Below are 17,060 nucleotides of genomic sequence, written 5' to 3'. Positions count from 1 at the left end.
CTGCAGCACATCCCCGCCCACAGCAGGACAACACGACTGCAGCAGGGTAAAACCGCACGTGTTTCATTTATTCGAGGTGCTACGTCACCTCCTAGGCACTGAGCTACAGGGCACCTCTGCGCTACATGAGACATTGACTGGGTCTACGACGACACAGCACTCACTGCTACACACACGGCACGGACACGGGGCCGAACGGGGCGGCACGGCGGCGACAGCCCTGCCTCCGCGGCTCCCCGCACCGGTGGCCTCGGCCCTCCCCAGGCACCGGGACAGCAGGATTTGTCCCTGGGCTCTTCTGCCGTGGGGCACCGGCAGCACCCGGCGGTGCGGGAGCCCAGAGGGATTTCGGATGCATTGCGAATAAACCGTGGCCGCTGCGGCACCCGGCGTCGCGGGACAGTGGCTCCCCAGAGCTGGGCCACCCCTGCACGGGCGCACGCACACCCTGTCCCCGTCTTCAGGCACTTGGTGCTCCGCCGGGGCTGCTCCCCAGGCTGTGGGGTCTCTCTCAGGGCACCTCCCGCAGGCACAGGGCCTCCACGGCGCCGCTGGGGCCCTGCGCAACCCCGCCGATGACGAAGAGCAGGCCGGGAGCCGAGCAGCTGGAGCAGGAGCAGCGGCCGGTGGGCATGGGGGGCAGCGGCTCCCACCTCTTCCGCGAGAGGCTGAACCCCTCCACCGAGTCCAGGGGGCACGACTGGTTCCCTGCAAGAGACGGCACGGCCTCAGCCCCTCTATGCGCACCCCAGGCTCTGCCGTACCCTGTTCAAAGGCTTTTAATGCCCCAGCTGAATCCCACTAATTGTGGCTGGTCCCTGAGCCCTTGGCGGCAGGGGATCTGCAGTCCCAGCAGTAATTACACGGGGGCACAGCGGGATTAGCAGCATTCCCAGGGTGATGGCTGCCAGCACCCCACCGCTCGCTTTCCCTCCTCCTGCCCTGCCGCCAGCTCGGCGTGCCCCGAGCCCTGGCCGTGTGGCTGGGTGCTGCGGCTGCCCCGGGCAGCCCTCCCTGCAGCGTCCCCGCCGCTGAATGGCAGCACTGACCTTTCCCCAGCTCTCTCGGGAGAGGGATGCGGCGCTGCAGCCCTGCGCAGCCGGGCTGAGCCAGCATGCGGCGCACAGCGCCGGGGAAACGCAGTCGTGGGGCAAAAGCAGCCCTGTGGGGAGCACCAGCAGCCCCTGGGAAGGGCAGTAGGGTCTGCCAGTTTCGCCCACGCTTGGGGGGCACAGGAGGGACGTGGGGGACAGAATTAGGGCTGTGTGGCTGCTGAGCATGCAGCAACACTGCTGTGGTTTTGTGCAGCCCCGGCGCTGTGCAGGGGGTGAAAGATGAGAGGCGTTCCTGCACCGAGAGCCCGTCTCCCCACCGCTGCTGCACCGGTCAGCAACGTGCCGCAGAGGACAGGGAAGGGAACGCGGCCACACGGCTCCCCCAGGTGTTACCGAGGCCGCCCATGGCCACCACTCGTCCTCCCAGGCAGCCGGCCACGAAGTCGGCTCTCTTCTCCCTCATGCGGATGGCGCGGCTGGGCTTGCTCCAGGCACCTGCAGGGCAGAGGCCGTCAGCATCGCCCCCCAGACCCCGCGCTGCAGGCCCCATCCGGGACGCCGGGGCTCACCCTGCACGGGGTCGAACATCTCCACGGTGTTGACGAAGTGGGGTCGGGAGTAGAAGTTGTGGGGCCCCGGCTGCTGCAGCCCCCCGAGGCTGAAGAAGACGCCGTCGGCCGCGGCGCAGGCGGCGAAAGCGCGGCGGCTGGGCACGCTGGGGTAGCGCGTCCAGCTCCTCGTCTCCAGGTCGAAGGCCTCGAAGGAGGTGACGGGCAGCTTGCCCTGCCGGCCCCCTGCGCACGGACGAGATGCTGAGGCTGCCGGCACCCCGAGGGGCAGCCGGCACCACCAGCAATGCCCTGCTGCAGTGCCGGGGCACGGTCTGCATGGAGTGAGCTTGGGGTGTGCCGGGGGCTGTGGGGGAAATCCCCCCCCCGTCCACTGGGGCAGCCCTGAGGGGCGCTCGGCTCGCCCACCTACCCAGGAGGAAGATCTTGTTGCCCTGCAGGAAGGCGGATGCCCCGTAGCAGGGGGTGGGCATGGAGGGCAGGGGCTGCCAGTGGTCCTTCGCCGGCTCATAGACGCGGACCAGCGCCTGCGGAGAGGTGTCTGCTCCCATTCCCCCCAGCGCGTAGACGGCACCGTCTGCGAAACCAGCAGGGGTGAGGCGGGGAGGGCTCCCGGCCCTGTGGCCGGTCACCGCTGCGGCGTGGCTGGGGACAGCGGGCACGGCGAGGCCTGATGCCGGCAGTGCCCTGACCCCGCTCGGACCCCTCGCCCGCCCCAGCCGCCCAGCGCAGAGCCCGGCACCAGGCCATCGGCTCTAATTATCCTCGGCAGCACCATCTCCCTGGAGACACCATGGCAACACAGCCATGCTGCCAAATCCCTCTCCCGCCGCCGCCGGCACCCCTGCCCGTGCCCACCACGGCCCCACTGGCCCCCTGCCCCAGGGTGATGCCACCACGTCCCCAGCCCGGGAGCCAACATGCGCATCCTCTACGGGACCCTCATCCGCAGGCTGTGCCGAGGCTCGGAGGTGAAGTTTGGACAGAGCCCGGCGGCTGAGCACCCGTCCCCGTCGCCCACCTCTCTGCACGGCCGCGATGCCCATGGAAGGCTGGGCCAGCGCCGCCTTCTTCTCCCACTTGCCCTCATCCACGTGGTAGACCTCGACGGAGGCGAGGGGGCTCTGCGAGGCGTCCACGCCGCCCACCACCAGGATCTGCTTGCCCGCGGCGAGGGCGGCGGCACCGGCCCGCGGCGTGGGCAGCGGCGGGAGCGTGGTCCAGCGCTGGGCCGGGAGGTCGAGCACCTCGGCGGCGCCCAGCGCGCGCCCGTTGCCCCCGCAGCCGCCCAGCACGAAGAGCTGCCCGTCGCGGTGCGCCGCACTGCAGTACACGCGCCGCGTGGGCATGGCGGGGAAGGCGACCCACGCGAAGGCGCCCGCGCCCGCCGCCGCCATGGGACGGCTCAGCCGCCCGGGGGGTCCCCGGGCCCGGGCCCCGCCGTGCCACCCATCCGGCCCACGGTGCCGGCGGGGCTCGGCTTGGCGCTGGCCCGGATCCCACCGGGCTCCTGCGGGGGAGAGCAGAGGGGTCAGCACCGGGCACCGACAGACCCCTCCAGGAGCCCCGGGAGCGGCATGGCTCCCCGCTGCTGGGCTCCCGGTGCCCGGCACGCACCCCACGGGGTTCCCAACCCCGGGGACTCCCGGTGACCAGCCCGTACCCGCCTGCCCTCCCACTCCCCGAGGTTCCCGGTGCACGGTCCTGTTCCCCCGGGGGCTCCCGGTGCACGGCCCCAGCCCCCCCAGGTCTCCCTCTCCCTTGGGCTCCCAGCGCACCCCCCCGCACCCCGGGGGCTCCCGGTGCACAGCCCGCACCCCCCGCTGCTCCCGCACCCCGGGGTTCCCGGCGCGCACGGTTCGCGTCCCCAGGGGCTCCCGCACCCCGGGGCTCCCGCTCCCCGCCCCGGCCTCCTCCCGGGGCTCCCGGTGCGCACCCCCGGAGCTGTCCCGCCGCCCCCGGGCCCGTCCCGCCGCCGCAGCCCGGGAGCGGGGCAGGCACCGCGGCCGCGCTCACCTCGCCGCCCGTTCCGCCGCTCGCAGCTCCGCGCCGCCGCCCGCCCCGGGTCCGCCCGCTGCCGGTGGGGGCGGCGCCGCGTCCGCCCGCTCCCGTTCCCCCCCCCCCCCCCGCCCCTTCCCGGTACCTGCCCCCGGGCCCCGCTCCCGCCGTCCTGCCCTCCCCGGTGCCACCGGGCTCGCAGCGCCCTGCCCGGTTCACCGTGCGCCAGGGAGGCACCGGAGGGAAGGGGCCGGAGCCCCCCTGCCCGCCGCCGCCGCCGCACCGGGGCTCGCCCCCAGGGGATCCAAGTTTGGGGGGCACGGGGGGGGCGACCAGGACCGGAGGCAGGCAGGGGGGGGAGCCCACTGCGCCCTCACCGCCTGGAAATTCCTCCCCACTTTGCTGAGCTCCGGGAGCGAACGCGGAGGGAAAGGTGCGTCCCCTGGTCGCGCAGCCAGAGGCGAGGGCAGGAAGGGAACGCACAGCGGGAACCGGGTGGGAAGATTTGCTTTAAAATCAGGTGGAAGCGGCAGGGAGTCAGTCCCCAGCGCTGCCAGGGAGAACAGCGTGGTGCGGGCGGCAGCCGGGCGCGCCGCAGGTAACGCCGCGCTTCCCCGGGGCACCGGCGCCGCACCAGCTGCCCCTGCAGGACGCAGGAGTGGGAGCGGAGATGAACAGCAGCGTGGCTGCGTGCGGGGCAGCAGCAGGGCCCTGCCCCACGAGCAGAAGGACTCCGAGAGCCCCAGGAGCAGGCACAAGGGGCAGTACCGCCAGCAGAGGGGCTCCAGCCGGGCAGACAGCTCCCACCCCGCTGCGAGGAAAGGACACCAGTTTCCTCCAGGGTTGCCCTCACACAAGCTCCCAGGACACTTGTGTTTGGGCCCGGGGGTTCCCGGCGGGATGGAGCAGACACATCACACGTCGGAGAGGAGAGGGGACGGCTCAAAGCAAAGCCCAGCCCGGGACTTTGTGTGCAGCAGGAAGGAAGCAGGGGCACATCCCCGTCCTGAGCCCCTGGGCCCGCCAGCGCGGAGGCATCACTGTCCATCGCACTGCTGGCTCGGGGAGCTGCTCTCCACGCGGGCCAGGTAGCGGTCATAGTTCTCCTCACACCTCCTCACGCAGCGGAGGAAATAGTCCTCGTCAGCGATGGCCTCCAGGAGGTCGGTCTGCACCAGGCAGACGTCGTACAGCTCCGAGGTGGGCGCGCACCTGGGGCTGCTGCCGCCTCGCTCCGAGAACACCTGCGGGGAGAGCAGCGCGCAGAAGCACCCGCGTCCTCCGAGGGCTGTGCCTGGCACCAGCACAGCGCCCGGGAGCAGCGCACACAGGTGGGGATCCTGCCTCCCTCCTCGGCTTTCAGCTAACGCTATCTCCCGCAAAGCAAGCTGGTGGCAGAGGGCAGGGGTCCCGTTTACACTCTAGAGGTAGAAGCTGAGGTTTCTCCGGATGTCCCCTCCCTCCCAGATGGCTCTTTTGGCTTGGGACCAGCTCATCGCATGTGGCTTGGACTCCCCCGAGGAAAAGGCCGCACCAGGCAAGCGGAAGAAAACGGCACTGCGATGCGGCCAACCCCAGGAAAACCTCTGCCAACGGCTCTGCCGTAGCTGCCACAGCCCGTTGCCAGAACAAGCTGTGTGCTAACGAGATAACTTGATCCCACCTGGCTGGTCTGGTGCCAGAGGAGCCCTGAGGTTATCTTCCCTGCTGCCCCGAGAGGAGACGAGCAGCCCAATTGACCCAGCCGTGCCGGCTACAGAGGGTGAAAGGCAACGCTCCTTGATCAGGGAGGCAGGCTGAGGCTGAAACGCAGCGCTTGGAGCTGTGTGAGCCGCTCTCTGGCTGCTGCGGACAAGCAGGGCAGCAGCTGCTGCAGGCAGGGACCTCTCAGCGGAGCCTTCTGCATTAATTCACCTGAACCAGCCCAGGCACAGGCTAAAGCCTCCAACAGCTCTGCTCTGGGCAGTGACAGCTCCTGTCACCAGCCACAAATCCAGTAATTGGAAATGCTGTTATGGAAATGAATATCCGACGAGCGTGCCATCCTTCTCCGTGCCCCGGGTGCCCTGCAGACCGTTTCCCAGCTGCTGCAGGCTTCCTCCTGTGCTGCCTCCTCCCGGACGGAAACGGGCCGGGGTTCAGACTCACCCGTGGAGCTGCAGCTCTCGCGCAGGCAGCGACAGTTTGCCCAGCTGCCGAGTACCTTCCCGTCTGCCTAAGCGTTCCCTCTTTCATGCGTGCCCCACCGCAAGCAGTGCCCTTTAAACGCGGTGCCAGGACAGGCTGCGGCCGTGCAGCGCGGCTGGCAGCCGCTTCAGCGGGGAGCGGGGATGACTCAACCCCGGCGGAGCGCAGCGGAGGAGCCTGGCAGCGGCACAGGCAGCACACGCCTGCTGTGCTGCGCTCGGCCACTTCCAGCCTCCCCCCCCCCCGGCAGCCCCAGGCTCCTGGGGGGCAGCAACAGCAGGGCGAAGCCTTGGTCCCTGCTTTGCGCTCTCGTACGAAGGGACCAAAACGTGTCTGCCCTAAGCAGGGACGCCCCGGGCCGGGCAGGTAGCACCGGGGGGGCGTTCAGCCGCCTACCTGGGGACGGACAATGGTGTCCGTGTCGTCCAGGCGGATGTTGTCGTCGATGAAGATGTGGTGAACGCTGGGATCGTGGGGGTCGATCCACAGGGGCTTCCCGCCCTGCGAGGAGAACTGATTGCTGGCCCACCTGAAACAGCAAGCGGGGCGGCGAGCCGTCAGGGGAGGCAGGTGAAGGCAGGCAAGTTGGCACTGACCTAGCGCCAGGGAAATGGGACAAGAGGCCCTCAAACCTAGGAGCTATCTCAGGCCAGGAGAATCACAGGGGAGGGGAAAACGCCCGATCCACTTCCTTAACGCCCCGCGTCTCACCAGTCAAAGTGGTCCTGGAAGCCTCCGACTCCCTCCAAAGAGCTGAAGTAGTCGTAGAGCTCCCTCCCATCCTCGCGGGTGGCGAGCCGCTCCGCTCCCCTCCTCAGCACCACCTCTCGCTTGCTGCAGCGTATCTGGCCGGGAGTGAGGTCCACGGAGAGCTGCGGCGAGAGCTGAGATGTTGCCAAAGCAAACAGGCTGCCGCCGCGCCGCCACGGACAACGAGCAGCAGGGTGGAGACACCCGATGACAGCGTGGGAAGGCAGCGCTGGGGAAGAGAGGAGGCGTGCAGCGCGCACAGCCTGGAGCCCTTCCTCCCCCCTGGGGAATGGACGCGAGCGACCATCTCGACGCTCCCTCCCCTTGCACCCGTCCCTGTTCGCTCCCAGCTCGCCGAGGAACAACCGGGGGGCTTCCGAAGCTCGTCACTAGTGCTCGTATCAGCGGGCAGCCACCATCCGCGACGCAGAGACCCCTCTCTGGGGGAAAGAACCCCCCCAGTCCCACCGGACCCTCCCCGCGGGACGCGCTCACCGCCAGGTCCCGCAGGGCAGGGAACTGCGGGTGCTGCCCATCCAGGGCGGAGCGCAGCGCCCGCAGCGCGCGGGGCAGGTCGGTGCCGAAGGTCCTGAAGACGACGGCGAAGGCCCGGCCGTCGCGGTGCAGCGCGTCCAGCAGGCGGAAGAAGGAGGGCAGCAGGAGGTGGTAGCACTCGCCCCGCTCGTCCCGCAGCGACAGCTCCTCGTGGGGCTCCCCCGGCCAGGCCAGCAGCCGCAGGTACCGCGCGTGGAGGCCGCCGAAGCGCTGCCCCGGGCCCGCCTCGGTGAAGGCCGGGTCGCGGCCGTAGCAGCAGTAGTAGCTGACGGCGTCGGGGCAGGGGGCTCGCAGCGAGGGGCGGTCGCTCACCCACTGCCACTCGCCTGCGGGGGACGAGGGCGCTCAGCCACCGCAGCCCCTCACGGGCCTCGTCCCCAAGCACCCCGGTGCCCCAGGGCCCCGGTTCCCCCGGTCTGTCCAGTCCCTTGGTTCTCCAGTCCCCGGTCCCTGGGCTCCCAGTCTCCCCAGTCCCCCATCCTCCCAGTACCCCAGTTTCCCAATCCCCAGCCTCCCAACCCCCACGGTTCCCCTGGCCCCCCAGCCCCATGGTTCCCCCGGACCCCCGGTCTGCCCGGTCCTCCTACCCCCAGCTCCCCAGTCCCCGGTCCCCCAGCCCCCAGTCTCCCCAGTTCCCCCAGTCCCTCAGCCTGCCGGTACACCAATTCCCCAGCCCCCAGCCTCCCGACCCCCTGGTTCCCCTGGCCCCACGGCCCCCCAGTTCCCCGGTTCCCCAGCTCCCGGGTCTCCCATCCCCCTGTCCCCCTGTTCCCCAGCCCCCCGGTTTCCCGGTTCCCCAGCACCCGGGTCTCCCGGTTCTCCCACCCCCCTGTCCCCCGGGTCTCCCCGTACCCCAGCGCCCCGGTCTCCCCAGCCCCCCCAGCCCCCCCAGCCCCCCGGTTCCCCCGTTCCCCCCGGTGTCCCGCCGCTCACCGTCAGCCCCGGCGCGGCCCCACGTGGCGGTGCACAGGAAGCTGTTGAGCGCCGCCCGCGGGCCCTGCCCGGACACGGCGTCCGCCGCCAGCACGGTGTTGTTGAGGTCCACGTGCAGCACCAGCCGCCGCTGCCGCCGCCCCGCCCGCCCGCTCATCGCCCCCGCTACCGGCACCGGAACCGGAACCGGCGCCGCGGGGCCGCGTACCTGGAGACGGCGCCGCTTCCGCCCGGCCCCGCTTCCGGGGCGCCCCCTGCCGGGACCGGCACCGGCACCGGGGCCCGCCGTTGCCACGGCAACCGGGCACGCGCTGGGCGGGGGGCGTGGCCCGGGCGGGGCGGGGGCGGGGCCGAGCCCCTCCCTCCCCGCACCGGCGGCCGGGTGGGCGTGGCCTAACTCCACCTACCGGGCGGGGTGGGCGTGGCCTAACCCCGACCACCGGCGGCGGGAGGGGCGTGGCCTCGAGGGGAAGGCGGAAGCGGAAGGGGGCGGTGCTTCCGGCGCTCCGCGGGCGGCCATGTTGGAGCGGCGGCGGCGGCGGCGCAGCGGCGGGCGCGGCTCTGGCGGCGGCCGGTAGGTTGGGGCCGGCGGGGGCCGGGCCCCGCGCTCCCCGGGCGGGGGCGCCGCCGAGCCGGCCCGGCCCGGCCCGCCGCGGCGGGTCGAGCCTTCCCCGGGCGCTGTCGAGGCGGAGCCAAGGCTGTGCGGGCCCCGCCCCGCTCCGTTCCCCGCCCCTCCGGGGCCCGGCGGAGCGGCCGAGCCGGGCCCGGGGCATCCCCCCCCCCCCACGCCGGGCCCTGCAGGCGCTGCCCGCCCCCTGCCCGCCCCCGCGAGCCCTCCTCGGGCGGCCCCGCCGAGCTCCCGGGGCGCCTCCCTCCGCCGGCGGCGGCCCTGCCCGCAGCCCCGCGGGGCTGCCTCCTGCCGGCACCGCTGGGTGAGCGGCCGCAGCAGCGTCTGCGGCAGTTTCTCCGTGTCCCCGGGCAGGGCGTCAGGCGAGCAGGCGTGCCGCCGGGCGGGCAGAGTCTCCCGGCGTTTGCCTCCTCCTTGGCACCGCACGAAGCGAGGCCGCGGGGCCGGCTGGATGCCGTGTGGCAGCGGCCGCCTCTCTGCCACCAAAGCAGCCGCCGGGCTGTCCTGGCTGCTCCTGGGCTCGGCGCAGCCTGAAGGTCCCGGCAGAAGACCACGAGTTTTGCGGCGTCAGTCGGGCTTCCCCGCTGGCTTCGCCCCCTCCGACGGACTGGGATTAAACGTGGTGTCCTCCCCGGCCCCGCGGTGCCTGCTGCCGCCTGGGCGTTGCGGAGGTGGCAGCCCTCGCCAGCTGCTGACAGCAGCCCGGCTCTGTCGGAGTGCCTCCCTCCTGCCTCCCCTGCCCGCGGGAGCTCCCCTGAGTGTTGCAAAGCAGCCGCGTTATCCTCCCCCAAATCCCTCTCCTGCTGTGACGTCTGCAGGACACTTGACTGAGATTAGTCTGTCATGTGGAGGCTCTCACCCCCCCCGCTGACCTGTGCTTCCCCTCCTGCCTCTCCTTTCGGCTGGTATGAAGCTGTGGGTTAGCGCAGTTTCCCTCTCTGTGCAGCCCACGGCCGCGCGGGGCTCTGCTCCGTGACGGGCGCTCCCCAGCTGGTGCTCTGGGACGAACGTGGGGTGCCAGCAGTTCCTCGCCCTGCTCAGGTGCTCATTGCTCCACCGCAGCTTTCTCCCCTGCACATTGCCCTCTCCGCTCGTGCCTCCCACACCGTCAGCGTGCCACTGGCAGGGACTGCTCACTGAGCCCTCCGTGCCCTTTGAGAGGTACCCATGAAGGTAAAGATTCGTAACCTCAGCCCCAGCACCGCAGAACCCTGCTCTGCTGCCCTGCCTTCTGTGAGCACCTAGCGCTTTGCCCCAGCTGCTTCGTGCCGCGGAGCCCGAGCCAGGCGCTGTCCCTCGGGCCGTCGTTCACGCAGCCCCGGCGACGTCTGTTTCCTCCATGCCCACCCCACTTGAACTTCCCCCCTCCTACTCGCCTGGCAGCGAGCGCCCTCGGATTGGCAGCGGCGTGCTGTGACGGCGAGCTGTGAGCCGGTGCTCAGGCACGGGAGAAGCAAGGGGTGGCGTTGCCCTGCCGCGGCATTCGGCATCAACGAAGCACGGCTTAAATAGCTCCAGCGCTGCTGTCGGCCCCTCGGAAGGATGCTGCACGTTTGGCAGGGACTCACGATCAATTTTTGAGCAGAATCAGTTAGAGAGCTGGAAAATTGAATCTGACACTGATAGTGCTGAGGTGCCCAGGCTTCTCAGTTCGTCAGTGGCTCGGTCATGGTCTCAGTACGTGCACGGAGAAAGGATTTAGGGAGGGCAGAACGAGATCTGGGCACCAGAGGCCGGGCAGTATCACTCCAGCTGGAAACGGGATCTCACTGAGCTAGCCGCTGGAACCCTGCACCTTGGGATGGGCTAGCTGGGATTGCCTGAAATCTTTGCTTGGGATTGAGGATATTTCTGCGAGGGATGTTTTAGTTTTACTGCGGGGAGAATTCAGTGGCAGAGTTTTCCTGCTGCTGCCGCCGGCTTGAGTTAAGCACAGACTCCAGCCTGATGGTTGTGAGTAGCCAAAGCCTAGGCTTAATGCTTTCGGGTCCCCGCTTATAAATGTGAGATGCTTTCAGCTGCTGTAAGCTAACTCTCTTCTCTCTCCTTTTGAGGTGTCGAGGGTTATTTTTCCAGTAATTTGGACCTTTCTGAAGCGCCCGATTGCCTAATGCCATGAATATTGCAGTGAACAATGCGGAAGAAAAAGCTGTCCATTCCTGGTCGAGAATTTCCTCTGCGGGACACAAAGTGCTGGAGGAAGCCCTCCGAGTCTTCAACCCCATGTCCAAGGACCTCTCCGACACGGAGACCCAGCTGGTGGCCTTCATCCAGGGCCTCAAGGAGGAGGGCTACCAGCCCACGATCCTGAGGAGCAAGGATGTGTACGGCTACAGCTCGTGCACTGCGGACACTCCCAGCCAGACGAAGGAGAGCGCGCCACGCGGCTGCGCCGCCGATCCCCCGAGGACTCCGGCTAGAAGCACCGTGGCCAAGGTGCCCGCTTCGCCCACCCGCCTTCCCCTGAACCCTCCCAAAGTCTCCGCCCCGCCGGTCTCCAAAGGGGATTCCACGAACCTGCTGCTGAGCTCCTTGAAGCAGAGGAGATCCGGCACGTCTAAGGCCTCGGCCGTGGGCTTTCCTGCCGGCATGTATCCCGACGTGTACCCGGCGGTGAGGCTCTCCGTGGTGCTGGAAGCGCTGGTGCCGCTGAAAACCCCCGCCTCCCGGCTGGAATCCAAGCTCACGCGAGGGCCTCTTGGGATCTCGCCCTCGGACCTTAAACTCCTCAAGGCTTCCGGCCCGCCGAGGCAGTTCCCGTCGGGCAAGGCCGCTAAAATACCGAAAGGTAAGAGGTACAAGCGTTTGGTAAAGAAAGCCCCCGATTCTGCCACCCTCACTTTAAATCTTCTGAAGGGACCAAAGGGTGGAGTGCTGCAGGAGAGCAATGCCTGCAAAGCCTCGGGGGTCCTGAACGGGAGAATCACGGGCAGCTCATCCCAGGGCTGCGCCGCGGCACCGCCGTCCAAGGCCTTGAAAATCAGAGCTAAGGAAGCTCTGGTGCGGAAAACGGAGTGGAAGGGTGGCAGCACTTACCAGGAGACTGTCGGGCAGAAGAGGAAAAGAGCTGCAGAGGCGAGAGAAGCACCGCAGAGGAAGAGGTCGAACGCCGTTCCTGTCCAAAGTAAGTCTCGACGGGCTCAGAGCACTTTGAACCTGCTGAAATTCCGGGCCATCAAGGTGGGCAACTCTTCTTCCGACGACGAAGTGAGGAGGAGAGCACAGAAGATTCTTCGAGTCAACCTGTCCCCCGTGATCCGAATTCAGCCCTTGTCCCGCTCTCACAGCGTCCCCTGATTTGCTTCACTTTGTCACTTTTTTTGTAAGTAATTACACACGAGCCTGACACCGGAGCGGGGCGAAGGTTGAGAGCGACTCTGGGGCTCTGGTGTCCGGTGAGGATACGCCGACTAACCTGCGGACGGAGCAGCCTGCTCGGGCTGCTCCTGGCTGTCCTGCTACGCAGAACTGACTGCACCAGCACAAAACCCTGTTTGGGAACACGGGACGCTGCCTCTGGCCGGCGGCGAGCCGAGCAGGTCGCTTTTTTTTTGTCCTCTGGGCTCTCTTCTGGACGTGGCAGGCCGTGCTCTCGCGCAGGGGCAGAACACATGACTTTCTCACGACATGGATGCACTGTGATAACGCTCTTTTTTCAAGCTGTACATTTACTGGTTTTATTTTGATCAAATTTTATAACTTTATTATCTCTATATCTGTATACCCGTACGTGTGCGCACAGCCCGGGAGCTGTGGGACGATGCGCTTCCTCCCTCCCTGCGGGGTCGGGTCCGATAGCTTTTGTTCCCCTTTCCCATCAGCCAGTCTTTTGTTGAAGGTGCCAGGATTTCGTTGTGAGTCAGTGTTGTGACAGCCTCTTCTGGGCGCGCTCGGACGGCTCAGCAGCAGGCAGAATCGTAGCCACTTGTTTGTCTCTGGAAATGCCAAGCAGCTCGCAGAAATACCAGCTGACAGTCGAGTATAGTTGTAATCTTACTTTCGGTGTTACCTCTGCGTTCAAAAGTGGGGGAGCGTCCCCGGGCTGCTGCCTGCGGGTCTGCAGGGCGTTTCCAGGTGCCTCCTCCGTTCCTCGGTAGCAGAAGCTCCGGAATCACCTCGGGGGTCTCCCTCCAAAGAGCGATTCGGCCGCAGAACCCGGTGTTGTTCCGCCCTCTGGTGCCCCCGGCGCGAACGTAGAACGTGAACTGTGCCTGCAGCAGCCTCAGGGCTGGGGCTGTTGAGCAGAGCTGCTTAAAAAGCCCTGCCCGTGGTGTAACTGCTCGGACGCGTCGGGAGCGGGTTCCAGGTGCCGGTAGAGGAGACACCCGCAGTGCCTGAATGTACGGGACGTGCCCCACCAGTATCCCAGGGGGATATTTGGGCCCGAATCAGAGCAGAGGCGTTGAGAGGAGCGCTTCAGTTACCAGCACTTAGGCGTGGAGAGTTTCTTTGTGTCGGTCTGTGTGGGCGAAGCAATAGAAGGGAGAACGGCTGCACGGGGCTGGAGAGCGGCTCTGCCGACCCCTGGGGCGCTGCGGGGAGGCGTGGGGCAGGTGGGACGGCTCGGCGAAGGCTCTGCCCGTCCCCAGGAGGCACCCCCAAACTGCTGCTGAGGGGTTCTGCCTGCGCTGGGGCGAGAACATGGACCACACGCTGGAGGAGGTCGGGCGTGCGAGCTCGGGTGGAGCTGGGGCATCCCGCGGGGACCTGCGTGGCCCCTGCGGAGCCCGGCGGCTCGGGGAGGGGGCCTGGCCCCGCACACCGCGGCGCTCAGGGCTCCGCAGCAGCAGCAGGCCGGCAATCCACTCGTTCCCTCACCAGCTCAAAATGCCGGTTGTCTGACCTCGTAACCTGTGCGCGTCGGCCGAAGGGATGAGCTCTGGGAAGCCGCAGCTCCGCGCGCCTCGGCTCTTCTCCAGCGCCCGTCCGGATTTCAGCGCCTAACAGAAGGGGTCGGTGCCTGATCCCCAGCTCGGGGAGCGAGGCCGAGGCAGGGAGAGGAGTTTGGCGAGGGAGCGAGAGGGCGGAGGAGCTGGGTGTCCCGGGGCACGGCCCAGGAGCGCGGTGCTGGGGGAGGCTCGCCCTGGGAGGCGATGGTGGGCTCTGAATCACGCGCTCGGCTCCGAGCTGCTGTCAGGGATCGCAACTCGCAGTGTTCGAGACTGACCTGTGAATGCCGCTGGTTGGCTGCGGAGCCGGAGGGAATATTTTCTTCTGCTCCCGTGTCTTAAACTGCCTTGGCAGAGAGTTCCCTTCCCTGACGTGGTGCTGGATGAGCAGGGACCCTCCATCCCTGTTCGCTGGCCAAAAATCGCTTTGTCCCTTTTGTTCCCACCCCGTCAGGCCTTTCTCATTCCCACGCTCTCAAATGCCAGCGCTCAGCTCACGCCGGAGTTTCTCTTTGTGGCCGTGTCCCGAGGAGGGCCCTGCGGTACCGCTGCTCTCGTGGCTCCCCGCTCCCGGCCCCATATAAGGGCACCCGGAGCTGTCCCGGGGCCTCTCTGTGCACCACGGGACGTCCCCGCGGGGCGCCCGGGCTCCTCCGGGACGAGTAGCTGCTCACCGGCAGGGCCGAACGCAGCCCGAGCGGGAAGCCTGAACCCGAAGCCAACTTGTCCGGGTGCACCCCTCGCCTTCCTCGTGCTTCTCGGCCCCGCTGCGCCGCTCCCTGCCCCCCCGCTCTGCTGTCACCCCTCGTGTTTTGCAGTTTGAGGCTTTGCCAGGCGAGGACTCGGCTCGTGCTGCGTAACCCATCGCGCGGGGCGCGCCGCTGTCACGCCGCCCTGAGCTCCGTGGGCGCTGCTCTGCAGGGAGAGGCAAGCGGTGGAAGTGTCCAGGGCTGCGCCGGGGGACCAGCAGCGGTCAACGCGGTGGCAGTTGGTGTTCCTGCACGTCAGTAACGCGGAGCGCCGCGCCCTGAGCTCACCAGGCAGCGCCGGAGCTCGGGCTCGTGTCTGCTTTGCTGGTTCTCTGCCATCCGGATGCCTCCCCTTGCCCGTCGCAGATGAGTTTGGAGCTTGGCTGGAGCGATTGCAGCCTGGTGCTCGCAGAGGGGCTTTGTGGCTCCGGTGCCAGTGCCAGCAGCTCTGCCTGCTGCTGGCTCTGCCGCCCTTCGTCTCGTGGCGGGGCGCAGACAGGAGGCCGCAGGGGGGCCATGCCGTGCACGGGAAGGCCAGGTGGGTACCGAGCAGGGCTTGCCTAAGACCTGGCCTCAGCAGAGATCCCCAGAGGTCCCTTCCGCCCGTAATTACTCTGTGGCAAGTCGGATCGTTTGCCTTGCGGGGACCTGCAGCAGCGGTAACGGCGTGGCGCGTGGAAAATGTGCTGCCTGGAGTGGCCTGGTGCCTGCCGAGCGCGCCGCGCGCGGGTTGTTCAGACCTGTTGCTGCGTTAGTCACTTCGAATTCATCCAAGTGCCTCACCTGCGCTGCTCGGGGCACCGTGACAGCCGAGAGCCGGGGAGGCTGCAGCACGCTCGTACCACGTGGATTCCTGCCACTGTCACTTCTAGCAATGAGTCAGGCGGCGGTCAAAGGGCTGCTCTTCAGACTGGGTTTGTGGAAGTCGTTTCTTCTTTTGTTCAGCTGCCAAGAAGCAAGAGTTTCTGCTTCGCCTCCACCAGACAAGGGCCGTCAGCTTCCTGCGTGCCCCAGATGTCCGTCAGCGAGGTCCGCGGGGAGAGCAGCTTGTCCAGCGGGGAGCTGACATCAGACACCAGGCTGAAATCCCGCTGTCCGCTGGTAGAAATGTTCTAAAGCTCATGTGCACTGTGATCACGTTTCACCGTCTGCCGCTGCTTTCAGCTGGAGACGTTTCTCCTTGGCCTCTTCCCTGCGCACCACGGAGCGTGGCGCTGCTGCTTCCGAACCGCTGGCGTTCCCCCCGAGAGCCAGCTGCAGTAGTGATCCCGTACAGAATTTCTTAAGCACTTTTCCGCAAAATAAGGGATTATTTTGTTACTCCTCTTTTGTAGCCTGCCGGTCACCTGGGTTTTCCTCGCGCAGGGTCCAGCGAAGGGCGCCGCAGGGAAGTCAGGGGCAGAATAGCGCCGGGGAGCGGCGCCACGCGGCCCAGCCGGGCGGGTCCCCGTTCGTGCCGTGCGGGGCGGGTGGCTGAGTGGGGCACGGGCTGCTCGGGCGGTTTGGTGTGTCTGCGGGGAAGCGACAGCTTCTCTTCTCTTCGTGGCTGGCTCCTGAGCTCTGTCCCTGCCCGTCCTGCAGCGGTGTGCCGGGCACGGGAGCTGCGGGCTCCGGAGAGCCTGGGCTGCCCTGCCGAAGGCAGCTCCTCTGCTCTCCTCGCCCCCAGCGCCCAGGAGCTGGCCCCGCTCCCCGGGCGCCCCCGCGGCTGCAGGCTGGTGCCCTCTGGAAGCCCTCGCAGGGAGGGCAGCGCTTCCCTGCGTGAGCATCCGAAATGACTTCCCCTGCAGGGATGATTAGGCCTTGCCCCTGGGGGAGTCCCTTAAAGGCCTTATTATCCTCCGGGACTCTCTCCTTGTTGTCTTAATTAGCCCTTTTGGTTCCTGTCGCTACAGGCAGCCCCTGTGAGAGTCCTGTGATTCCCACAGCCCCGGCCAGGCACGCGGTGCTGTTACAAAAGAGCGGGTGCTGCAAAGCAACCCCCTGAAATACCTCCCCTCCTCCCCGGGCACAGCCTGCAGAGCATGGCGCTGGGGTCTGCCAAAAACCCCGAGGCCCGCGACGGGACAAAGCTGCAGCGTTCCCGGGGAGCCTCACTCCTTGGTGCAGAGGCACGGCAGCGGGGCTGCGGGACGCGGGGCTCCAGGTCGGCACGGGCTCCTCTCCAGCAGCCGTCACCTCTCAGAGAACCGCCTCCACGCCGCAGCGCCCTGCTCCGCTCCGGCCGGGGCCGGCGCCGCCAGCTCGGCCGCTGGTGGTGCCCAGCACCGGGGAGCCCCGGGTGCCACGGGGCAGCAGCCACCCGCCGTGCCCAGGCTGCTGCCGCCCGCTCCAAACTTTTGTATGGTGAATCCGCAACAACTGACCATCCGTCTTGTTCCCAAGTGAACTTTTTACTGTTTCATTTGTTTGTGTAGAATGTTTCCGAAGGTATATTTAATGTTTAACATGAGGCTGGGCTGCTCCGCGCTCAGCGTTGTATATTTTGGAATGGCATTGTTGAGCGAAAAGACAGCATCAGTGTTCTTCCACTCTTAGGAGGGAACGGGACAAAAAGCAGCCTGTCTTTTCTCTTAAATGAAGTGAACTTTTTGTTATGAAGTCCTCGTAGGTGTCCAGCCCTTCAGTAAAATGGTGCTCAGAACCGCCCAGCGCGTCCGGCTTTTCTTTGGTGCTGCTCCGAGCCCCGTGGGGACGCTGTGGGGTGGCCTCCCCGCTGTGCCCCAGCAGCGCGCTGCCCCTGCTCTCCC

General features: G+C 67.5%; 3 protein-coding genes across 6 annotated transcripts; 1 reads left to right on the top strand and 2 right to left on the bottom strand.

The window, feature by feature from the left end:
• Positions 1 to 47: 47 nt before the first annotated feature.
• Positions 48 to 4,086, bottom strand: KLHDC8B (kelch domain containing 8B). 3 transcript variants are annotated; one of them, XM_080606957.1, is made up of 6 exons: positions 4,000 to 4,086; positions 2,646 to 3,134; positions 2,037 to 2,201; positions 1,625 to 1,849; positions 1,449 to 1,550; positions 48 to 708 (listed from the first exon to the last, which is right to left on the bottom strand). In XM_080606957.1, exons 2-6 carry the CDS (start codon positions 3,019 to 3,021, stop codon positions 512 to 514), a joined length of 1,065 nt encoding a protein of 354 aa, XP_080463083.1. In that variant the 5' UTR covers positions 3,022 to 3,134; positions 4,000 to 4,086; the 3' UTR covers positions 48 to 511. The 3 variants fall into 3 exon arrangements, with proteins under 3 accessions (XP_080463083.1, XP_080463082.1, XP_080463084.1); XM_080606956.1 differs by lacking the exon at positions 4,000 to 4,086 and adding an exon at positions 3,641 to 3,710; XM_080606958.1 differs by lacking the exon at positions 4,000 to 4,086 and adding an exon at positions 3,641 to 3,710 and having other exon boundaries at positions 2,709 to 3,134.
• Positions 4,087 to 4,115: 29 nt separating this feature from the next.
• LOC308200720 (uncharacterized protein) lies at positions 4,116 to 8,318 on the bottom strand. The gene is made up of 5 exons (XM_080606959.1): positions 8,048 to 8,318; positions 7,055 to 7,440; positions 6,521 to 6,681; positions 6,206 to 6,338; positions 4,116 to 4,866 (listed from the first exon to the last, which is right to left on the bottom strand). Exons 1-5 carry the CDS (start codon positions 8,202 to 8,204, stop codon positions 4,660 to 4,662), a joined length of 1,044 nt encoding a protein of 347 aa, XP_080463085.1. The 5' UTR covers positions 8,205 to 8,318; the 3' UTR covers positions 4,116 to 4,659.
• Positions 8,319 to 8,513: 195 nt separating this feature from the next.
• Positions 8,514 to 16,958, top strand: CCDC71 (coiled-coil domain containing 71). 2 transcript variants are annotated; one of them, XM_080606949.1, is made up of 2 exons: positions 8,514 to 8,621; positions 10,730 to 16,958. In XM_080606949.1, exon 2 carries the CDS (start codon positions 10,791 to 10,793, stop codon positions 11,970 to 11,972), a length of 1,182 nt encoding a protein of 393 aa, XP_080463075.1. In that variant the 5' UTR covers positions 8,514 to 8,621; positions 10,730 to 10,790; the 3' UTR covers positions 11,973 to 16,958. The 2 variants fall into 2 exon arrangements, with proteins under 2 accessions (XP_080463075.1, XP_080463076.1); XM_080606950.1 differs by lacking the exon at positions 8,514 to 8,621 and adding an exon at positions 8,674 to 10,628.
• The last annotated feature ends 102 nt before the right edge of the window (positions 16,959 to 17,060 follow it).

This window comes from Anser brachyrhynchus, assembly GCF_964034855.1.
Source record: "Anser brachyrhynchus genome assembly, chromosome: 10".
In the NCBI taxonomy this organism is placed as follows: domain Eukaryota; kingdom Metazoa; phylum Chordata; class Aves; order Anseriformes; family Anatidae; genus Anser; species Anser brachyrhynchus.
Note: the sequence above shows the minus strand (reverse complement) of the source record. Positions and strands in the feature narration are given on the sequence as shown.